Source organism: Ictalurus furcatus, chromosome 23 (genome assembly GCF_023375685.1).
Source record: "Ictalurus furcatus strain D&B chromosome 23, Billie_1.0, whole genome shotgun sequence".
NCBI lineage: Eukaryota > Metazoa > Chordata > Actinopteri > Siluriformes > Ictaluridae > Ictalurus > Ictalurus furcatus.
This window is the reverse complement of record NC_071277.1, coordinates 12,089,415-12,113,495: the sequence shown is the minus strand read 5'-3', so window position 1 is coordinate 12,113,495 and position 24,081 is coordinate 12,089,415. Positions and strand designations below refer to the sequence as shown.

General features: G+C 43.1%; 1 protein-coding gene across 1 annotated transcript; it reads right to left on the bottom strand.

Moving 5' to 3' along the window:
* Positions 1-3,758: 3,758 nt before the first annotated feature.
* On the bottom strand, positions 3,759-23,852 carry cavin1b (caveolae associated protein 1b). Its single transcript, XM_053611632.1, has 2 exons — positions 23,087-23,852; positions 3,759-6,486 (listed from the first exon to the last, which is right to left on the bottom strand). The coding sequence occupies exons 1-2, from the start codon at positions 23,591-23,593 to the stop codon at positions 5,641-5,643; spliced, it is 1,353 nt and encodes a 450-aa protein (XP_053467607.1). The 5' UTR covers positions 23,594-23,852; the 3' UTR covers positions 3,759-5,640.
* Positions 23,853-24,081: the final 229 nt, after the last annotated feature.

The following is a 24,081-nucleotide window of genomic DNA, read 5'->3' as shown; positions in this document are numbered from 1 at the left end:
TTGAACCTTTGAAAATGGTGGGACTATGTGTAAAAATGACTTTAATTCCTAAACAATAAATTCAATAAATAAACAAATTATTTGTTTTTACTTAATTAAAATAAATTTTTAAAACCAAGATTATTATTTAATAAGATTATTATATAATATAATAATCAAGATTATTCTTGTTCAATACAAATTCTGAAATTGTTTTACTGCTTAAATGTGATAATAAAAGTGCTAATTTAATTAAATGCCAATTGACACCAGTTAAGGAAAAGCCTTAGCCAGTAATTTAAATACAGATTTTTAATATTTATTTGTAACTTTGCCAACACAGTATCTCAGTGTGGATATTTAACTACAGATTACTTGTTAATCAGTTGGGGAAAAAGATAACCCATTAACGGAAATGTTATGAAAAATACCTTAATTTAAATATAGAGTAAAATGAAGGAAGGGCATTACAGAACAGCTATAATGCAGGGGATACAGAGAAAAAACGGCTAAAATGACCATAAGCGGATTCCAACTCGTGAGCCTTCGAGGAGGAGGACAATACCATGCTTTTTTAAATCATTTCATTTCATCACCTGTCATGTGTCACGTTACAAAGTAGAATTTCAGAAGCAAACGCAGATTGTCAAACATTTAATAACCAGTAAACACAAACAAAGGACTCTATAACAAACATACAAAACAAAACATAAAAACAAAACATAAAAAACAAAACTGACGAGTATGGTGCAGTGGTTGCTGGGAAATGAAGTCCAGAGTTCCCTCATTGATACATGACATTATGTAATGATTTTTGTAAAGCCAGTACAAAAAGTTGTGATATATATATATATATATATATATATATATATATATATATATATATATATATATATATATATATATATACATATATGTATATATACATATACATACATACATAAATTGCTATGCACCGCAATATAAATGGTAAATGGTCTGCACTTATATAGCGCCGTTTTACCTTAGGGGTTCTACAAAGCGCTTTACACTGTTTCTCATTCACCCATTCACACTCACACACCAATGGCAGCAGAGCTACCATGCAAGGTGCTAGCCTGCCATCAGGAGCAACTTGGGGTTCAGTGTCTTGTCCAAGGACACTTCGGCATGTGGAGGCATGTGGGCCGGGAATCGAGCCGCCAACCCTATGATCAGTGCGCTCTACCACCTGAGCCATAGCCACCCTAAATGAATGATGATTAAACCAGTGCAAGAGAAAGAGTGAATCCATGGGTTCAGTGTCAATCTCTCTTGAGCAGGGATAGAAGAGAGTAGAATTATTCTGGGTACATACCAGTGAGCAGCGAGTACACTTCAAGCCCACTTCAAGCACTTTTATTCATTTTACCTGACTTCTTCAGCCGGACAATCAATACATTTACATGGACAGCAATAATTCAATATTAACCCGATTAAGACAATACTCTGATTAAGAAACTACCATGTAAACAGCAATTTTTAATTACCTTAATCCGATTATGGTCATACTCGAAGTAAACACAAATCGAATTAAGACATGTGGAGTATTCCTGTTTTAGTCGCATTATCAAGGTGTATTAGAGACATGTAAACACCTTAATCACATTATTAACGTCGTGTGAGAGTTTGCACCGCATTTTGTGACAGGACACGTACACACACGGCAGTGCTCAACCTTTTTATGGCAAACAAGAGAGCACGGCTGCTCTACTAGGCCTATGGTAGGCGAAATACATGCATCTTGGCTACTATATAGAAGGTAAGTACGTTGTATGTTCTATAATATGTAAAACGAGTACATGAAAGGAGTATTCTAAAAGCGACTCATGTAAACACCTTAATCACTATATTGTCTTACTCAGGGTAAGGTCAATAATTAGATTACTGATGTCCATGTAAACGTAGTCATAATGTCTTCAATCATTGACGGTAGTGAAAATCGTGAGTTTAAAAAAAAAAAAAGCAATACAATTAATTCAAAACAGTCCTGTGCAGACCTCTAGTTTGTGCCAGCTATAACCTCAGATTCCCGTTCTTGGCTGGCAGGATTGGAAGCTGTTGTAGTCTTCTGCTGTTGTAGCCTGTCCACTTCAAAGTTCATTGTGTTCTGCTTTCTGAAGTGCTTTTCTGCTCACCACAGTTGTAAAGATGATTTTAGCATGATTTTATTTGAATTACCGTAGCTGGAACAGTCTTGCCACTCTCCTTGATCCGCTCTCATTTCTGCCTGCAGAACTGCTGCTCACTGGATGTGTTTTTTGTTTTCCGCACCATTCTTTGTAAACTCTAGAGATTGCTGTGTGTGAAAATTCCGCAAGATCAGTAGTGTCAGAAATACTCAAACCATCCTGTCTTACACCAACAACCACGCCATGGTCAATGTCACTGAGATCACATTATGAGTTTTAATGTGAACAGTAACTGAGGTGCAATGTATCTGCATAATTTTATGCATTTTTCTGCCGCACATGATTGGCTGATTGGATTGAATTGCATTCATGAAAATCCATTTAGTTTAGAAATAAGTTTGCATCCTATCAGAGATCCTGACTTTGTGTAAATTTACATATAAGGAGACTCATTACTGTGATGAGTTACTGTGAAGGGCTTCCAATCATGTAATTGGCATGAATTACTCTGTCATGAAATGTGAACCTTCTTGATAGAAGACAGAACCATCTCAATTATGAATGTAGTCAGGAAATTTCAAGTGGCCACAGAATTTCTATGTCTGGCTGGGATGTTGGCAGCAGCAGTAGAAAATCTGGGAATGATACTCCTAAGATCATATCACTTTTGGCTGAATGGTCACTGTCTTTCAGGCATCTGACAAAGACATATGTCAGTAGTAGTGACATGAGATTGTTTATGTTCCTTGAGGTGTTGGTCTAATGCATTTGTGTTATTTGTGTGGTCTAATGTTTTCTCCTGAGGTTCGAAATTAGCATGTAAGCATACTTGAAATAAGAGTTGCAATGCTACATTTTCAGGAATCTAGTACAGACAAAATGGGAGCACAAAATCACAAGTAATGTTGATGTGGGCTGCCTACATACTGGGGCTATTCATGTCTGTGCCTGGCAAATTCACAATTCACAGGTAGTTCCGCTAATTCGGCTAATCGGTGGTTTGGCTAATTTGGAATACCTCTGGCAGAGAAAAAGTTGACCTGACGTTGGCTTTGGGCAGTGGCACACTATTGGCCAAATCTACAACTCTCTCACTGTTATGGATGACACTGCTGTGTAACCAACAGACTATGCAACCAGTTTTGTTGCCCCATTCTGATTAAACACCATGGTTCTGCCTGTCACTGATGGTTAGTGTACTGTAAGGTCACTGTGGTACAATAGACCTTAAAATTTTGGGACTTGAGAGTGACTCCAGTGTACTGGCATATTCACAAAGGGTCTGACACACTCTTAAGAGCATTCATGCTCCATCTACTTGACAGTTGTATGTGGGCAGGTTGAAACAATGTGAAACATTGGGCATAAAGCTCTGAATTTGCACTGAGAACAATGTTTTGGAGTTTTTGCAGAGTTGGCCTTCTGGGTCAGCCCTAACTGTGTATGTGGCCCCATCATCTGTACACCTGGGACTGGTTGATGCATTGCTGCTGCATTAGTCAAAACTTTATTTAAAGATGTGGAATCCCTCTGACCTTCATGCAAAGCGATGGGGTCAGTTTGATCTAGACTATGAACAAATAGAAGACATGGATAAAATGTCACCTTCACTAAAATTTAACAATACTGAATGTGAATAAGTCTGCTTTTATTAACATATTAGTACACAGTGAGACATTATGAGATACATACAGATTAGTTGCAAAGCAAAATTTAGAATAAAAACAAACTAAAATGTGCACATCTTAAATGTGAAAAAGTAAATATTGTATTTGGCAACTAGGAAGGATGAATGGTGCCTAATTAACTGAAATCTGAGCAATAAAAGATAAAGATGGCTTGGTGATGCTTTCAAAGTGGAAAATGACACATGTTCTCTATAATGCACAGTAATAACCACAGTCCTGGGAAGTCCATGCAATGCACATTTTGTTTGTGCTCTAATACTCATACTAATGCTAATACTAAGGCTTAATACCTATCTAAATAGGCATTAAAATAAGTAGTGCATGCTGTCCACATGAGTGGGACAGAGACTTTCTATTACTGTATATGGGCAGCAGTGGGGTATAAAATGCAATAGAAATACTACAATACTCATGCATACAGTGCTTAAGTACATTTTGGTAATACTTCTACTTTATTGAAGTATAAATGTTTGGCAGCTTTACTTTTCATATCATTACATTTTCATAAGCAAATTGCTTCCTTTTTTCTCCTTAAATTTTTCCATATATAGTCCCCAAATTTTCCTTTTTACCTCATCAGAGAAAACATCAAGTTGATGAACCACAGTAAGAAAATAGACTAATTTTATGAGAAATGGACAAAATACATAAGTGCTTCATTTATACATAATGTTAACATTAGAAGAAGTAGAAATACTGTAGAAACTGCACAAAGGACACGGATAAATTTTTGTTCTTCAGTTTACATTATTTTGAGATACTATTAAAGTTTCCCACTGAAGGCATGCTGGTTTTATACATAAATTCAACACTGATGTTGAATGTCTATTTTTTCCTCAATTATTCTAGTCCTCAGCCAACCTTTGTAAAATGTCAGTCTCTATTATAGCACCAGATAGGAATAGGCACAAAGACCAACAAAAATTCTTTACTTAGATACATCAAAACATTAACATTTATATTGTAATGTTTATGGGGGTCATAGTGCTGTGGTGATGGGTTGCTCTAATAGAAAGGTGCCAAGCAGCCACATGAGGCTGGAGATTAAAATAATTAATGTAACATGTAGATTGGTGTAGATTAACAAAACATAACAAAATTTCTGTGTAACAACAGAATGCAGTAACCATGCCTCCAGAAATGAAAGAAAATTCTTATATGAATGAATATTTGCAAAAATATTAGAAAAATATTTTGGTTGTTTTACTTTCTTGCATAAGTGAAACATGTTTATATTTGACTAGATTATGTCAAACTGTGTTTGCTGACTAGACTAGTTGTAGATAAGTATGTGTGTTAGTACATTAACAATGAAAGTTTAATAAAAAAAAAAACTTTTTTATTTATTTATTTAAATTTTTTTTTTTTTTTTTTTTTACAAATGTCATGATCCTTATTTTTTTTAGATTGTATACCTTAATGATCTTGGTGTCCCCCCAAAACCTGCTGCAAATTAGCTGAAAAATCAGCTTACCTAAACTAGTATAGACCAACATTTAAACTGTCAACATCCATTTGCAATGAGACCTTAACCTGTCCTTAACCTCAAAAACCATGGTGATACCTCTCAGCTTTTCTGCCATCAATGCACACACAGACACAGACGCACAGATGCTCTCTCTCACACACACACAAACACACACACACACACAGACACAAATACTCGTACACCCACACTTATGATTTTGCATCAACCTCTAATACCTGAACCTGCAGTATACAGCAGTCTCCCAGCTAACACCCTTTGTACACTTACACACACACACACACACACACGCACACACACATGCACACACACACGCACACACGCACACACACACTGTCTAGTCACTGTCTCGATCATGATCCTGCTCTGCAAGCACCAGCTCCAAATCTTCTCCTGTCTCCAACATCTCAGCGCTCTCCTCCATCTCTCCCATCTCTTCTCCCTCCATCTCCATTTCTTCTTCCTCTCCTCCCTCCATTACACCATTTTCTACCTCCTCTGTTTCCCCACCCACTAATACCATTTCTGTGCCTTGGATTTCCACCTCCCCTTCACGGATTTTCTTCACATGAAAGGTGAATGGTGGCACCTTGTACACGGCAGTTTTAGACCGAGCATAAATGGTGTGATCAGGTGTGAAAGACTTCACCATCTTCTTCTGTGAGCTTTTCAGCTTCTCTTTATGCTCTGGGTTGACAGACATTCGAGTGCTGATCTTGCCCATTTTCTTCTCAATATTGTGGCGTGTCTTTTCCAGGTTCTCCCGTGTCTTCTGCCTAGTCTTCTCCAAATTCTCTTTGGTCTTTTGCTTGGTTTTTTCCAAGTTTTCTTTGGTCTTCATTCTTGTCTTCTCCAAGTTCTCTTTGGTCTTTTTCTTGGTTTTCTCAAGGTTCTCCTTCGTCTTTTGTTTAGTTTTCTCCATCTTTTCCTTGGAAAAGACTGTTTTGATATTTTGGACCCGTTGAAGGCTGCTGCGTTTGATGCGTTCTGCACGGGTCTCTTCAATAGTCTCCTCGATCTCTACTTCTTCTTCATCAGACGACAAGTCCAGCTGAGCCTTCTCTCCAGCCTCTTCACCTTCCTCCATGGTGGCTTTGAGCTCCAGCTCTCCCTCACCCTCTAATGGCTGGGTCACTTTCAGGGACTTGGCCACTGTAGTCTTAGAAGGAAGTTTCACCTCATCCTATAGAAGCACAAAGAGAGATTTGTGTTATAGACAAAACAAAACATACAAAACAGTCTGTATACAGTTTTCCTTCCTTACACATTAACCTTGTTTAGAAAAACCAAAAAAAAAATAAATAGACTCATTTGTTTTTAACATGGAAATATGCATTGTGGACAAGTACAAATTCTAGAAAATATTAGAAAGTTCAAAGATAATAGTGTAAAAACACATATTGTAAACATACATACAGATAAAGTTATGGATTTCAAAATGCCTTTTTTTTCAATATTAACTGACTCTTAATTGACATTGCCATCATTATCACATAAAACTACTCTCAAAATAAAGTTCCCTCTGAAACTATTGGAAAAGCAATGCCAAGTCAGTTGTTTTTGCTGTAGACTGAAAATATTTAATTTTGAGATCAAAAGATGAATATGAGAATTTCAGCTTTTATTTCCTGGTAAGTTATTTATATGTAGATGTGTTAAATACCATAGAACAGAGCACATTTTGTATCAGACCACCCAAGTTTTAGGTGAGCAAAAATAACATGTGACTTACAGGTGTTTCTTGTTATCCAGATGTGTCCTGTTTGATAGATTGTTTAAACAATAAATAGTTCTGAACATCTACTCTTGGTTTTAGCCTTCAGTTTCACCTGTGTAGACTGCATATGTTGTTAAAAAGGATAAGCCAACATGAAGATCAGACAGCTGTCTATGGGAGAAAACAAGCCATTTTGAAGCTGAGAAAAGAGGGGAAAAAAATCAGAGGCAGTACACAAACATTGGACATAGCCAATACAACAATTTGGAATGTCCTGAAAAAGAAAGAAACCACTGGTGAAGTGAGCAACAGGCACCAGATGGGTCGGCCAAGGAAAACAACAGCAGCTGATGACAGAAACATTGTGAGAGCTGTAAAGAAAAACCCAAAACCAACAGTAAGTGTCATCACCAGCAACTTCCACAGGGCAGGGGTGAAGGTATCACAATCCACAATTCGAAGAAGACTTTGAAATCAGAAGTATAGAGTATGAATCGGAAAGCTAGATTGGAGTTCATAAAGAAATACAAAGATGAGCCACAAAAGTTCTTAAGCCAAGATTAACCTCTACCAAAGTGATGGAAAGGCCAAAGTGTGGAGAAAGAAAGGATCTGCTCACGATCCAAAACATACAAGCTCATCTGTAAAGCATGGTAGCGGTAGTGTCATGGCTTGGGCTTGCATATCTGCTTCTGGAACAGGCTCACTAACCTTTATTGTTGATGTAACTCATGTTGGTAGCAGCAGAATGTATTCAGAAGTTTAATGAATTGCAAGTTTACAGAGAAATACATCCAAATTAACTGGGAGGAACTTTATAATGCAGCCAGACAATGATCCAAAACATGCTGCCAACTCAACAAAGGACTTTATCAGGGGGGAAAAGTAGAAAAAATTTTAGACTGGCAAAGTCAATAACCAGACCTTAACCAAACTGAGCATGCAATTCATCTCCTGCAGAGGAAACTGAAGGGACCCCACTGAAACAAACAACTGAAAGAGGCTGCAGTAAAAGCCTGGAAACGTGTCACAAAAGAAGAAACCAACAATTTGATGATGTCACTGAGTTACAGGCTTGATGCTGTTATTGCAAGCAAGGGATATGCAACCAAATATTAAGTGTTATTTACTTTAATTTACTTCAAGTCTTATATGTTCTTATACTTTTGCTCACCTAAAAATCTGGTGGCCTGTTGCAAAACATTCTGCGTTTTATGTGGTTTAGCACATCTACATATAAACACCAGGAAATAAAAGCTGAAATCCTAAACTCTCATCTCATATCCATCTTTTGATCTCAAACCCAAATGTCTTTAGTGTATAGCACAAACAAATAAGTTGGCCTTGCTGTTCCGGTTGTTTTGGTACTGTATTTACTGTACTCCAAGATGTTTACTGCATTTATGTCCACATAGGGTCTGGAAAAGCCTGAAGCTTTTTAACTTTCAGCTGTGACATGTATTATTACATATAGCCAAGTTGTTAATTAGGCCCGTGGTTCTCAAAGTGGTTCTCAGGAGACCACCAGCAGTATGTGAAGTATAGCTGTCACGATTCCCCCTTGAAGCAGCGTGCTCTAAGCGCGAATGCGCGAGCACCTGCTTTTCCGTTGTTGACCGTAGTGACATCTGGACACGTGTGTTTTGTTTATGTTTCTGTCATGTCTCCTCCCTGTTCTGTCATTGGCTGGGATTTCACGTGGGTCTGAATTGCTCTCAGCTGCTAGCGGTTTAGACGCTGATCATGTCCGCATATATACCGCGCGCCACCCAGCACACAACGCGGAAGATTAATACTTTAGAGTTAGTTTAGTTCGTAGCGTATTCATAGTCACGGTCCATGTTTAGAGTTAGTTTAGTTTAGTTTGGATCATAGTCATAGTCACGGTCCATGTTTAGAGTTAGTTCGCGCTGGATTATCCGCTTCCAGTCCCTCGTCATAGTTCGTTTCTTGTTTTGTTTATCGACCTAGATTCCTGCCTTGCCCCGTGTATGCCTGTTTGCCAATCGCCTGACCTCTTGCATGTTTGTGGATTACGTTTTGGATCACGTTTTGGATTTGTCTGCCTGTCTCTCTTTCTAATAAACAACTGTTCATCCGGCACTTGCATCCATCCTATCTCTGCTCCGTCACGATTCGTGACAATAGCCAAGTGGTCTGTGATATTTTGTTTATTTTATTACAGTGGTTGTAATAACAGAACATTATCAATGTTATTATACATATAAATATTTTTTAAATAATTAATATTTTTTTAAAAACAACTAGAATCTAATGACATTTTACATAAAAATGGGTTTATGAGTGTCACGATCCAGTACTTGATGGAGTTGAGGACGGATGCAAGTGCAGTAAAAGACTTTATTTATGAGCGACAGGCAGACAAATTAAAATCATTATACAGAAGCGTGGTCAAAACAGGCAATGGGTCAGGCGATCAGCAAACAGACATAAATAGGACGAGGCTTGAATCAGAGTAGGGAAACATGAAACAAGGTCAATAAACATGAAACTAAATGAGATGAGAACAAAGAACAACTACTTGGTAAAGTGTTAAACTCAATACTACACAAAGTCATAGCATTTGAACAGTCTCATATATTGTGGTGTGAGTGTGTGTGAGATTGGAAACAGGTGTGTGTGATTAGAGTTCTGGAGAAGGTGAACATGTGGGAAGTGTAGTCCATGGCGGCCATGTTTGCAGGCTGCAGTGCAGGATGGGAAATGTAGTCACTGGTTTGCTGTGACATGACAATGGGTGTAGAAATAAAACCGGGTTCATATAAATAGCCAATATATAGATGTACACAATTAAATAATGTGCCTAATTCTTTAATAGTTTGTTTGTAAAAATAAAATTGTACTGAAGGGGTCTGTGATTTTTGTTTACAGTTAATGGGGTCCCTGATTGAGTTTGAGAATTTATGCAGTAGGCCATTTAAGCAATTGTGCACAAACATTGGGACCCTTGTGGTGTTTTTTTTTCTTTTCTTCAAAACCTGTAGTAGTGTAGTAATGCATACTATAGATCTCAATGTTCCCACTCTCTATCTCAAGTATGCCTTCATTCTCTTTCCTGCATCTCTGTTCCTGTCCTCAGGACAGAGGCTTTTCTTAATGCATGTAACAGATCTGTCCTTGAGCAAGTCCTGCCAAAACAGTAAATGTCTTGTTTCTATTTTTTCTTCTTAATGGTCCTATTGTTCAAGGATTGCCTTGCATGTTATAACAGTCTTAAACACACACACACACACACACACGCACACACATGAAGGGTAAAATCAAACGGGTATGAAAGCAAAAATGGTGTCTACGTTTTTGAACTGAAACACACACACACACACACACACACACACACACACACACACACACACACAGCTGGAATGGGGTTTAAGTTATAGATTAGCTGTCTTTTCTGTTGTCTTTTTTATTTCTCTTTTCTTCCCTACCCATGTCTGTCCCACCCAGCCTTTCTCCCTACTCTCATTCTTTGCATTCCATTCATGGAAACCCCTAGTTCCTGTACACAGCACACAGCTTTTGCCATGTGAAGCAAGTGTTTTTTCCACTGGTGTGTTGCACTGAATCATTCTGCTACACATTATCTGAAATAACACAAACATGCATGCATTGTATTTCTTGATTGTCCTATATCATCTCATAAAAAGACTGACGCTTGATTAAATTTTTCTGCTTTTGTGGAATCCTTCAGCAGAGGTGGTTTTATATGGGTGGAAATTGATGCACTCATTCCCCAGACTCCATCAAAAAAGCCTGGACTGAACCTAGAGACACATACATGAATGACGTAGCTACTTTGTGCTCAGTAGGTCTATTAGAGACATGCACATACTATGTCTAAGTATCCACCATTTCTTTAGTACACCCATTTATTTATACTGACCCCTTTCATATCATGTATGCTCAAATGAAAATAGAAAAATCTGATATTTTACTTGGCAGCTTATATCACTATGCCTGAGTTGAAATTTGAAATACAAAATACATATATGAGGTAAAATTAAAGTGTAAATTTTGTTGAGACCTGACAATCCTGCACACCGTTGCAAATTACCTCTTTTTACCAGAGTACTAATGTTTAATTAGCCATGTTTAATTTAGTTCTATTCAAACACAAAGCTTTTATTTAGTTATATCCTGCTAAGAGATAAATTGATCACAAAACACTGTCATTATTAAGTTTAAATTATTGTGCTTTTATTGTGATTCATGTGTTAATCAATTGAAAATGGAAACCTAAGGCACACATAAAAAATGCTACTGTAATTTTTGCTGTATTATTACCATATAGTTTTATATTGAATTGATTATTACATTACAGTGTGCTCCAAAGTAGGATTAGGAAGATGTAGTCAGGTCTAAGCAGCACTGATATAAGCTGCCATTTCTATAAGCTTTACATTGTGGATTAATAATTAATATCAGTAATGGGATCAGCGACAGCTGGTCTTAACAGTATTCTTTCAAGAAAACTGAAATAGAAGGACAGGAACATGGAAAAATTTTAACAGGAAGTCAGGAAATCACCTCCTCTATTCAGAAACCAAAGTCCCACCTCTCTCATTAATGTTTCTTTGTTCCACTTCACAGACAGGAAAATAAACAAACTTGGTCCTGAGAACTCTAAGGGGTGGGTGGTGAGGCACATAGTTTTTCAGGCAAAGGAGACTCTGAATATAAAACCATTAAACTTCATAAAACAAATCAGTTTGATATGGGGTTCACCACGTCAGAGTTAGCATTAAAGCAAGGAAGATTTCAATTGTGGATAATATTCTTGTGGAGACAAATGTTTTGAAAATGCTTTGAAAACAACTTTTAAATTTCATGACAATCCATAAAAGCATTTGTCGATTACTGGTGCTTAACTCAAACAAACTCTATCAATGAAAGATACTGGTCTATGGCAGCCACATTGTTTACAACTGTCAACATGTATGTGAAGCTCAGGGAATGTCTATATCCTTGTTTTTATTTTCTTATTGCAATGTGTATAAGTCATACATACATACATATATATATATATATAAAGCTCAATAAGTCAAACCTCATGTATACTTCAGTATATTGGGTCTTCAATAAAGCAAGATTCCTAATGTATTGTTACTTGTTTTTATTTATTTATTTATTTTTATTAATTGCTGACAAGCATTAACTGTTTCCCATTTTCAGGGCAGTTCATCAGAGTTTTCATCAATCAGAACCTGCCAAATATCTTAACGCTTGTCCAGTGGCAGTTAGGAGGAGTGAAATAGTTTCAGAAAATTTGTATAAACATAAACAACAGACAACTTAATTTCCATGAGCCTTGAGTGAACTGAATAGAACACAGACAGAAATGCAGAACACAGACAGAAAAAGAGATTATGGTTATGTTACAGCAGGTATGACTGTATACATTGTGTGTGTACATGTGTGTATGTGTGTGTGTGTGTGTGTGTGTGTGTGTGTGTTTATATGTCAATGAGTTTAGATCAGCTGGCTTCGAGCCTGCCAGTCAGCAAAAACATTCTTTTATATACTGCATTCCTCCCTTTCTTTTACCCTGAGTATTTGCAGGGTAAAACCCACTGCTAGTGCTGGTGCTACAGCGCAAACATTGGATTTTATCATTTTGGTATATGTTTTTGTATGGCTTTTATTGTTAATTAATGAGGAAAAATACTTAAAACTACTTTAGTTGGGGTGTGTGTGTGGATACTGGAAGGTTTCCACTGGCTAACAGAGGGCCCTCTCTTTAGGCACATATGAAGAGTTCTTTCACATCTGTTTAACTGCAACCATCCACGGTGCCATTGCAAGGGAGGATTCCCCTTCTCTGTCAGTGTGTGTGTGTGTGTGTGTGTAAAAGAAAAATAACTGCTTTAAGAAAATAGTAATCTCATACAAACACTGTAAAAGAAAAACATCTGCTTTAAGAAAATAGTTCATTGAAAAACGTCTGGGTTACGCATGTAACCCTGTTCCCTGAGAAGCTCATTGCATGAGCTTCACACTGTGGGAAGCACCCTCGCGCATGACCAGTATCTGAAGTCTGTGTAACATCATGCCTATTTATAGGCCTGCCATGGTCAGGTGACGTGGCATTTCGCGCATCTCGTGACTATAAAACAGTGCCTGTAATCCATGTAATTAGCCTCTATTATCTGAAATGAAGACGCGATTCACAGGCATGCCCCAGTATGACAAAGCTACACAACGTCTTGTACTGTAATAGCTCCAGGACTGTAGCCATTGCGCAGTTTACTGGGTCTCACTGACGTTCCTAGGGTAAAAAATCCCAATTTTTTATGCTTGTTCAATGAACCATGAATAACTATTGCACATGCACCTGTGGAACAGTCCTTAAGACACTATCAGTTTACAGGCAGTAGGCAATTAAGGTCACAGTTGCAATAACTTAGGATATTAAAGATACCTTTCTACTGACTCTGAAAAACAGCAGAAGAAAGTGCATGCTCACCTGCGTGAACATGCCATAGGCCTGTTGCAGGGAGGCATGAGGACTCCAGATGTGGCCAGAGCAATAAACTGAAATGTCTGTAATGTGATCATAACGTGATCGAAAACTTGCAAATGCCTTGGTGGAAGAGTGGAAGAGTAACATCTCACAGCAAGAACTGACAAATATGGTGTAGTCCATCAGGATGAGATGCACTGTAGTACTTAAAGCAGCTGGTGGTCACACCAGATACTGACTGTTACTTTTGATATTGACCCCCCATCCCCCCCTTTGTTCAGGGACTCAGTATTCCATTTCTTTTGTCAAATGTCTGTGAAACTTGTTCAGTTTATGTCTCAGTTGTTGAATGTTTTTATGTTAATACAAATATTTACACAGGTTAAGAAATTTGCTGGAAATAAAAGCAGTTGAATATGAGAGGATGTTTCTACATATGTATATATATATATACATACATATACACACACACACACACACACACACATATATATATAGTGTATATATATATATATATACCGAGTGGCAGTAGGCTCGGAGCTAAGGGGGGGGTACTGTCGCGACGGACCAACAGCCGGCGCGCATGAGAAGAAAGGCGCTCCTTCCCCAACTGCCGCACCGGCACGAAGCGGACAGCCTCGTGCCAAACACACCAGCAGCCGGAAGGACCGTCACGGCGGGGCGGGGCTGCTGACGCTACGCCGGCCGGTGATTGGGGAGTCAGGCGGGAAAAAATCCACCACTCAGGCGACAGAGGAGGAGGATAAAACGGCGCGCTTCCGGCCATACAAGAGGAGAAAGACCGGCGGTGATGAGACAGAATCTGTGCGTGCTCTCCAGCGGCCTACAGACGCGCAACGCGGAGCACCCCGGTAATATTGATCCACGCCGACCACTAACCTCTCTCCCTCTCTCACTCTCTCTCGTCTCTCTCTCCCTCCGAAGGTGTGAGCGCGGACGAGGCCACCGGGGGGTGAAAACACACACACCGGTAGATGACGGCACGGAAGGACACGCCCTCAAGAAGGTCACGCGACAGCCACACCCCCACGGACCCCCCACGCACTCACACACACACTGAGTTAAAATAAACCACCCTTAACCCCTGCATTCCGTCTCTTGTGGGTCTGTGCTCTGCCCTCCCCCTAAGCTAACTCCCTACACTGGTGGAGGATGCAGGCATAGGAGCCCAGACTCGCCTGCAAAAAAAAAAAAAAAAAAAAAAAAAAAAAAACAAAACAAAAAAAAAAAGGGACCCTGAGAGAGAGAGAGAAAAAAAAAAAAAAAAAAAAAAGAGGACACAACCATGGATCCCACACTGAAGCACCTGCTGGAGGCCAGCCTCCAGCAGCAAGCCGTGACCCAGCAGCTCGCCGAGAGCCTTCAGGTCGCCACCCAGGCGCTGCTTGGCCTGAGGACAGAGACCCCCGCAGCCACCATGCCCCTCCCCAACCCGGGCCGCAAGATCCGCCACCTGCTCCCCCCCCTCGGCCCCGATGAAGATCTTGAGGCGTACTTTGAGATCTTCGAGGGTATTGCCCGCCGGGAAGGGTGGGATCGTGATGACTGGCCTCATGCCCTCGGCCCCCTGCTCACGGGAGAGGCGCGGACGGCCTACTACGCCCTCGAGCCAGAAGAGGCTGCCGATTACGCCACCATGAAGGAGGGGGTCCTGGCATGGTGTGGGCGAACCCCCTACCAGGCGGTGACAGACTTCCATCGCTGGACGTATCGGCCGGGGGCCCGACCACGCGGCCAGCTGAACACTCTCCTCCGGATCACCAAGAGATGGCTCCGGCCGGATCAGCACACCGCCGCGGAGGTGACAGAAAAAGTGGTGGTCGACCGCTTCCTGAGGGCGTTACCCCGGGCAGAGCGCCAGGCAGTGGAGGCACAAGCCCCGACCACGCCCCGGGAGCTCATGACAGCCCTCGAACGAGCCATGGCCACCCTGGAGCTCGGCCAAGCTGAGCAGCCGCCCCTCGACCAGCCCTGCGGTGCCCCTGGCCCCCGGCCCAACCGCCAGTCTCGTCCCTGCGCCTGGAGGGCTCGCCAAAGATCGCCCGTTCCTGGAACCCCCCAGACGAGCCCATGCCTACGGAGCCGGAGAGGACCAGGGCCCGGCAGGCCTTCCTGGCCCAGGACCGCTCAGAGACCTCCACAGAAGGTAAGACCCCCCAACCCACTAACCCTCTGTGGTCTGTCTTTTCCCAGGTGAACCGGGAGGGGAAGTTCGGACGGGAGCAGAAGGAGGACGACCGTCTGAAGCACTGCTGGGCCCAGGTGCGGCTGATAGAGGGGGTTGACCAGAGCCCCGACCTGAGACTCCCCGCTTCGTACTTCCTCGTCCGGAATGGGCTCCTCTACCAACGGGCCTGCCGCCGCGGGGAGCAGGTGGACCTACTGGTGGTGCCCAAACCCAGGACACCCACCGTCATGCACCTGGCTCATACACATCCACTCGGCGGCCACCTGGGGCCCCGAAACACCCTGGAGAAGCTGAGAGATTGTTTTGTGTGGCCCGGGATGGACGCGGATGTCCGGACCTTCTGCCAGCAATGCCCGCAGTGCCAGCACACGGCTCCACGGCAGCCCCCCCCGGCTCCCCTTATCCCTCTACCTATCATCAGCGTCCCCTTCGAGCAAGTGGGCATGGACCTCGTGGGCCCCCTACCCAAGTCTGCCCGGGGCCACGAGTACATCCTCGTTATCGTGGACTACGCCACTCGGTACCCCGAGGCGGTGCCGCTGCGCAAGGCCACCTCCCAGAACATCGCCAGGGAGCTGGTACTCCTGTTCAGTCGGGTGGGGATTCCAAAGGACGTCTTGACCGACCAAGGTACGCCTTTTGTATCTAAACTAATGGCCAACCTGTGTCGATTGTTGCAGGTGAAGCACCTCAAGACGTCGGTCTACCACCCCCAAACCGACGGGCTAGTTGAGAGGTTTAACCAAACTCTCAAGCGGATGCTGCGCTGGGTGGTGGACGAGGAGGGGAGGAACTGGGACCTCCTCCTCCCCTACGTGCTTTTCGCCGTCCGAGAGTGCCCCCAGGCGTCCACAGGCTTCACCCCCTTTGAGCTCCTGTTCGGCCGGCGCCCGCGGGGACTGTTGGACGTGGCACGCGAAGCTTGGGAGGAGCAACCGTCCCCCTTCCGCTCGGTCGTCGAATATGTGCAGGAGATGCAAGCGAGGATCGACCGGGTAGCTCCCATAGTCCGGGAGCACATGCTCGCTGCGCAGGAGGAGCAAAGGAAAGTGTACAACCGCCCAGCACAGCCCCGAGAATTCCGGCCAGGGGACTGGGTCCTCCTGTTAGTGCCCAACAGCGCCTGTAAGTTCCTGGCCCAGTGGCAAGGCCCATATACAGTCCTCGAGCGCCGGGGCCCGGTCAACTACCGCCTGCAACAGCCCGGTAAGCGTGCGGATGGGAAGCTCTACCATGTGAACCTCTTGAAGAAGTGGATAGAACCGGCCCCAGTAGTATCGGCGTACGCAACCCGGGACTTGGACCCTGGCCAGCGTGCCTTGGTCGGGCTAGGGGAGGACCTCACCCCTGCCCAGAGACAGGAGATCACCGAGCTGACCGACCAGTTCTCAGATGTGTTCTCGGCCTCCCCGGGGATGACCCAGCTGGTCCAGCACGAGATCAAAACTCCCCCTGGCATAGTGGTGAGACAACGGCCCTACCGTGTCCCAGAGACCCGACGCAAAGCCATTGAGGAGGAAATTAGTCGGATGCTACGGGACCACATCATAGAGGAGTCCAGCAGCCCCTGGTCCAGCCCCATCGTCATCGTGCCAAAGCCGGACGGAAGCATGTGGCTGTGCAACGACTTCCAGAGATTGAACCAGGTGTCCGAGTTCGACAGCTACCCCCTCCCCAGAGTGGACGACCTCATCGAAAGGCTAGGGAGGGCCCGGTTCATATCCACCTTGGACCTGACCAAGGGCTACTGGCAAGTTGCGCTAGCGCCGGAGGCCAGACCCAAGACGGCCTTCAGCACGGCCACCGGCCACTGGCAGTACCGGGTTCTCCCTTTTGGGCTACACAGGGCCCCCGCCACGTTCCAGCGGTTGATGGACATCCTCCTGTGGCCCCACCGCACGTTTGCCGCTGCCTACCTGGACAACGTAGTCATCCACTCCTCCACATGGGCCGACCACCTGTTCCATCTTAGGGAGGTCCTGAGGGCGCTCCGGGAGGCCGGCCTGACGGCCAACCCCAAGAAGTGCCACCTAGGGCTGACTGAAGCCCAGTACCTGGGGTACCGCATTGGCCGGGGAATGCTGAAGCCACAGGCGAAGAAAATCGAGGCCGTAAAGGATTACCCTCGTCCCACGTCAAAGAAACAGGTACGGGCCTTTTTGGGGTTGGCGGGGTACTACCGGAGATTCGTGCCTAACTTCTCTGCTGTAGCTTCCCCCCTCTCAGATCTCACGAAGAAGGGTCAGCCAGATCGGGTCAGGTGGTCAGCCGATGCAGAGAGGGCCTTTCAGGCCCTGAAAGGGGCCCTCACCAGCGCGCCGGTACTGCGTAATCCGGACTTCGACCTCCCATTCACAGTGCACACTGATGCGTCCGAGACCGGGCTTGGCGCCGTCCTCTCGCAAACCTTCGACGGGGAAGAACACCCGGTCCTCTACCAGCCGGAAGTTATCCCCTGCGGAGAAGAAGTACGCAGCCGTCGAGCGAGAGGCCCTGGCGATAAAGTGGGCCATCGAGGAGCTGCGGTACTACCTGGCTGGCCGGCACTTCGTCCTCGTAACTGACCACGCCCCCCTGCAGTGGATGGCCAAAGCCAAGGACACGAACGCCCGGGTAACACGCTGGTTTCTCGCCTTACAAGACTTCTCGTTCCAGGTTAAGCACCGGGCGGGGGCCCAGCATGGCAACGCAGATGGGCTCTCACGACGAGACGCACTCTGGGCCCACCACCGAGTGGCAGTAGGCTCGGAGCTAAGGGGGGGGTACTGTCACGACGGACCAACAGCCGGCGCGAATGAGAAGAAAGGCGCTCCTTCCCCAACTGCTGCACCGGCACGAAGCGGACAGCCTCGTGCCAAACACACCAGCAGCCGGAAGGACCGTCACGGCGGGGCGGGGCTGCTGACGCTACGCCGGCCGGTGATTGGGGAGTCAGGCGGGAAAAATCCACCACTCAGGCGACACAGGAGGAGGATAAAACGGCGCGCTTCTGGCCATACAAGAGGAGAAAGACCGGCGGTGATGAGACAGAATCTGTGCGTGCTCTCCAGCGGCCTACAGACGCGCAACGCGGAGCACCCCGGTAATATTGATCCACGCCGACCACTAACCTCTCTCACTCTCTCTCGTCTCTCTCTCCCTCCGAAGGTGTGAGCGCAGACGAGGCCACCGGGCGGTGAAAACACACACACCGGTAGATGATGGCATGGAAGGACACGCCCTCAAGAAGGTCACGCGACAGCCACACCCCCACGGACCCCCCACGCATTGCTTACAGGTCACACAATGCCACATCACCTGAACATGACAGGCCTATAAATGGGCGTAATTTTACACAGACTTCAGATACCGGTCATACGTGAGGGTGCTTCCCACAGCATGAAACTCATGCAATGTTGAGTTCCCTTTGAAAGGGAACAGACATTTACATTGTGTGGGAAAGAGATGACTCTTAGTTACTGTCAGTTCTTAAACGATAACCATATGACCTTGGGATATAACCAAATATGAATACATTATTCAGAATGAACAACTATTGTGTTCCAAACAGATACAAATACAAATATAGATAAATATAAATAGCTGTACTTTAAAAAAAAAAGAAATAAAAAAATAAATAAATAAATGCTTGTCAGAAAAGTTCTAGACTAGAGGTGAGCATCAGGACTGGGATCCTGTGGGACAAGCAGGGTCTATAACTAAATTTGTTAGCAATATTGTGGCCAGGTCACCTTTGGGATGAATTGGAACACCGACTATACTCCAGGCCTTCTTGCCAGACATCAGTGCCTAACCTTTTGTGCACACATCCCCACAGCTATGATCCAAAATCTAGTGGAAAGCAGTTTCAGAAGCATGGAAACCGTTACATCAGAAAACAGGGAATAATGACCATGGTTTTGAAATGGGATGTTCTATACACAGGTGTGCACATACTTTTGGTAATATAGTGAATCTGCGTGAGTGGTGCACAAAAAAATTTTTTTTGCACACATCTCTAAATGAGAACAATTATGAACTGGAGTGATGTAGCTGAGGTTGAAGTATGGTCAGAACCAGAATTCACATACCATGCTTACACAGCTGATATTTCTGTATCTGTTTTTTCAGTGTTTCAGTGGTTGTAGTGTATTGTTCATGTTTAATTAAAAAAAAGGAAAGAAAGAAAAAAACTTGCCCACACGAGTTTAAATCCGAACACACATACGAAAATTTAAAGCATTAAACAGATACTGTGGCATCTTCCGATCCTCCCCTGTAATTTAGGACTCTGCTTCCAGCCACGGTCACTGTTGCCATGGTGCTGCTGAGTTATACTTTCCAATAACAATAAGAGAGGAGAGAGGGTGGTGTCTACAGAGAGATTTATAACTATGTGGAATGTTTGTGTGTGTGTGTGTGTGTGTGTGTGTGTGTTAGCAATCTGGCTAACATGGTAGCAGTGAACAGTGCAGTGTACAGTGATGGAAACCTACTCAGGCCACAGGCCTGCTGGTCAGTAAACAGCAAGGAAGGTGAAAAAATCTGAGCAGATAATACAGAGGAATGAGGGTGCTACTGAGCAGCAACACACAGTAAGTTAAAGTTAACTATAGAGCTAAGAAGCAAACAGTGCATTATGTGATAGCAAAGGCTAGGGATGCTAACCAGGGAAAACAAAAACACTGTATCACTATAAAAACACTCACTGAAGCAGAATAGATTATCGGAGGGTATTTCCAGCTTTGAAAAACAGGTGGTCACAAGCTGCTAGATGGATAGTTCCATACGCTGTAGGAGTGATGGCCTTAAGAAAGTGTTATTTACTGCAAATAAGTCACTTTGTGACTTTGTTGAAAGATCTGGCATTGTTATGTCCCCTAGCTGTTTGGAAGGGGGAACTACCTTTGCATGAAATATGCACATTAAAGTTGGCAGAGTGAAAAAACACCCCATATCTATTTGGTGTTAGCAATGAGAAACCTGAACTTTAGACAGGTTTCTATGACAAATGTTCAAAGACATGTATAAAGAAACAAAGATGGACAAACTAAGGAAGAGTGTAGATCTGCTAACTGTATCTGCTATCTGCTAAAAGTCCACTCTAGAAATAGCAGGCTAGAGACTCTTGAGCCATCTGTAAATCAGAAAAGCAGGGAATGGAAGGAGGTGTACATGCAAAATGGTTGGGGGAAAAAAAAGACCGAGCAGTGAGAGGTGCCAAGTAAAAGCCATGTATGGTCCCATAAACCAAGTCCAAACAGAGCAGCAAGGTTTTCACTGAGTGCTGCTGCTTTATGGGCTATCAGGATTGGCTGCTAGCCCTGGATCAAAGACAGAAAATAAACCACAAAGGAAAGCAGGACCCTCAGTCCTCTCCCCATAGCAATCATACAAGTATCCAGTGAAATATATTTATAGCTACTACAGGCCCTGTGTCTATTCCTTCCTATAAGTGTGCATGTGTGTGCGTGTGTGTGCATGTATGCATATCTGCATGTGCTTATGGGAGCCAAGACGTCAGCTTCTTCATTTGTTTTTATACTATATGCTTCTCATTAATCACAAGACATAACAGGAGATTATCCTGGACAGATGTAAACATTATGCTGAGATTTAAGACAAAACAGGCTCATGATGAAAGAAAAGACTGAACTTAGTCAAATCTGAGAATGACCACATCTCCCATAGCAGTAGGTGTATGATAAATTATATGGACAAAAACTGCAGTGCATTTATATTTGCAGAAGAAATATTGCCAATTGGTAATTGGTGTTTGAAAGGAGAAGCAATCTGATAAAGATTACGTTAAAGATAAAGAATGGTTGGTGTGGGGGGATTATTCTTGTCAGTGAGAGCAAGATGTAGGTGGGGTAGGAGACCAGAAGAGAGAGGAGTAAAGGAGGGAGGATGCCTTTAGGGATGGATCAGCCTGGTAAATATGTGCTTCATGAAATGACCAAGCCCTAATACCATCTCCCCCCCTCTCTCTCTCTCTCTCTCTCTCTCTCACACACACACACAGACATACTGTTCAGTTCATACTTGTCTCTTGTTCCTACTGAAAACAGTTAGTTTAGTTTGACACTGTGACTTGTTTTCATATAATTTTGTTTCTATATATTTTTGTATATTTAATCATTATTTATGGCTTAAATCACATTCTCCATGCTTTTAGATTTACTTTGTGTACAAGTGTCATGTGTTGGAAAAGTATTATGATAACATTTCTAGCTATGCTTAAATAAGAGTAGTAGAGATTCAGTGGATGAATGAGTGTGCCATTATTTCAGGAAGAACTCAGTTACCTGATAAATTATCTTTGAGTTAAAAGGGAAGATTAAGCACTCTAGCTCCATAACAAACTTTATCAGAGTGAACAATCAGAAAAGGCTAGTTACAAAAAAAACCTCCCCAGTGCTCTCTAATTCAGCTATTATTTTCTTCAAAAAGTATTTCTCCTTATAAAACTAACTAATTAACTGAAAACATCTGCTTATATTCAAATACTTAAATTAGGTATAGATAACCAGTTTCATTATTAAAAGTGATTTCTGGCAAACATGGCTATCAGGCAAAACTATGTCGAAATTAGAGTTTACTGCTGTTCTAATTCTACGACGTTGCTACAGTATTCCCCTCCCCTCACTGTATGAGTCAGTATGTGGAAACTCTGAATATTCTTGTGTCACTGTGCAAAGCTGTAAGTTGTTACACATTTCAGCATTCAGATTCTAGCTAAAGACATATAACCTGGGCAAACCAAGCCAGCTGTCACTTAAACGCAAACTCTTTTTGTCTATTTCTCCATTACGCTACCTTTGCTTTTGCCTTCCTTCACTTTGTCACTACTTTTCTTTTTCTTTGCTGCTCTCCTCTCCCAGTTTTCTACCACAAATTTAACTGTTGTAAGCCACTTTACCCCTCCATATTTTTCATATTACCCTTGGTACTTCATAAGAAATCTTGACTCAAAACACACTTCTGGGACACATTTTCTTTGCTTTCTAGTAAGAAACATTACTGTTGCTATGTCATAAATATGCATGATTGAGTCTCTAAACAAAGTGCATCAGATCAAATGAGTCATAATGCTTCCATGAAAGTGTGCATTTGGGGGTTTGTCTGAAATGGGTGTGGTAGAAGGAATGGTCAGGAGGATCAGAATATTTCTCACATGACAATGACAAAGTTCATGTCCAAGAGTTCCACATTCACTATATATTTCTCATATTTTCTTCTACCCCAAATAGAACCTGTAAATTGATTTAATTTAACTTAATAACAGTATTTTGCTTAGTTATACTTTGCTCTTTTCAACACTCACCAAAGGAATCACACCAAAAGATAATATGTTTATATACACATAATCCCAAACACTATTTCACAATTCTCACCTGGTAAATCATGACTTTAAAGTTCCTCCTCTTGAGAAGCTCATTCTCATTGCTCTCTAGCCGCTTTATCTGGCTGCCCTGCTTCTCCAGGTTACTGCGCACTGTCTTTACATTCACGCTCACTTTACGCACTTTCTCAAGCATCTTGTTCACCGAGTTGGCTGTGGTCGTGTGACTCTTGGTCAACTTGGTGAGCTCCCCCTCAATCCCAGTGACTGAGCGCTCCATCTCTTGCTGCCGGGCTTCCAGACCAGCCTGCGTCTGCTGAATCTGGTCCACTCTGCCAATGATCTTATCCAGCAAAGCCAAAATCATCACCCCATTCATCTGCCCATTGCCTTTGTCTTCCTCCTCTGCCTCCTCTTTCTCCACAACTTCCTTTGATTTGGCCTCTGTGGTTGCTTCTTCCTCATCATCAGAGGGAGGAAGGTTGAGCTCATCATCTGAGACCTCAGTGAGGGTCTTGTGTTGCTCAGTGTCTGGCTGCAGGCTGGCTAGTACTTCCATGACAACAGTTTCAAACCACAGGTAAAAGAATGGAGTACTGAAAGAGATAGGCTTTTCTGTGTTTTATGTGTCCTTGTATGTGCTCTGGAGATTACCTTGGGTTGCCTCCTCTTGATTGAACACTTTCTGCTGTTTTCCTGAGAAATACCACACTTGTCAGCTCTCACTCTGTGCTTTCAAGGCTCTGTGCAGCAGGAGTACAGAGACACAAATGGTTGAATGCTCTGGAATATCCTTCTAACAAATTTCCTTCTTTCCCCTCCCACTTTGTCTCTCTCCCTCTCCCTGCTTCTGCCTTTCTCTCTCTCTCTCTCTCTGTCTGTCTGTCTCTCTCTCTCTCTCTCTCTCTCTCTCTCTCTCTCTCTTTCTCACACACACACACACACTCTTATTTTCCCTCTTTCTCTCTTTCCTGCTCTCTTATATGCATAGTTTGCATATGTTTGTATATGTGTGTGTGTTTGTGTGAAAGCATTACTCCACCCAAG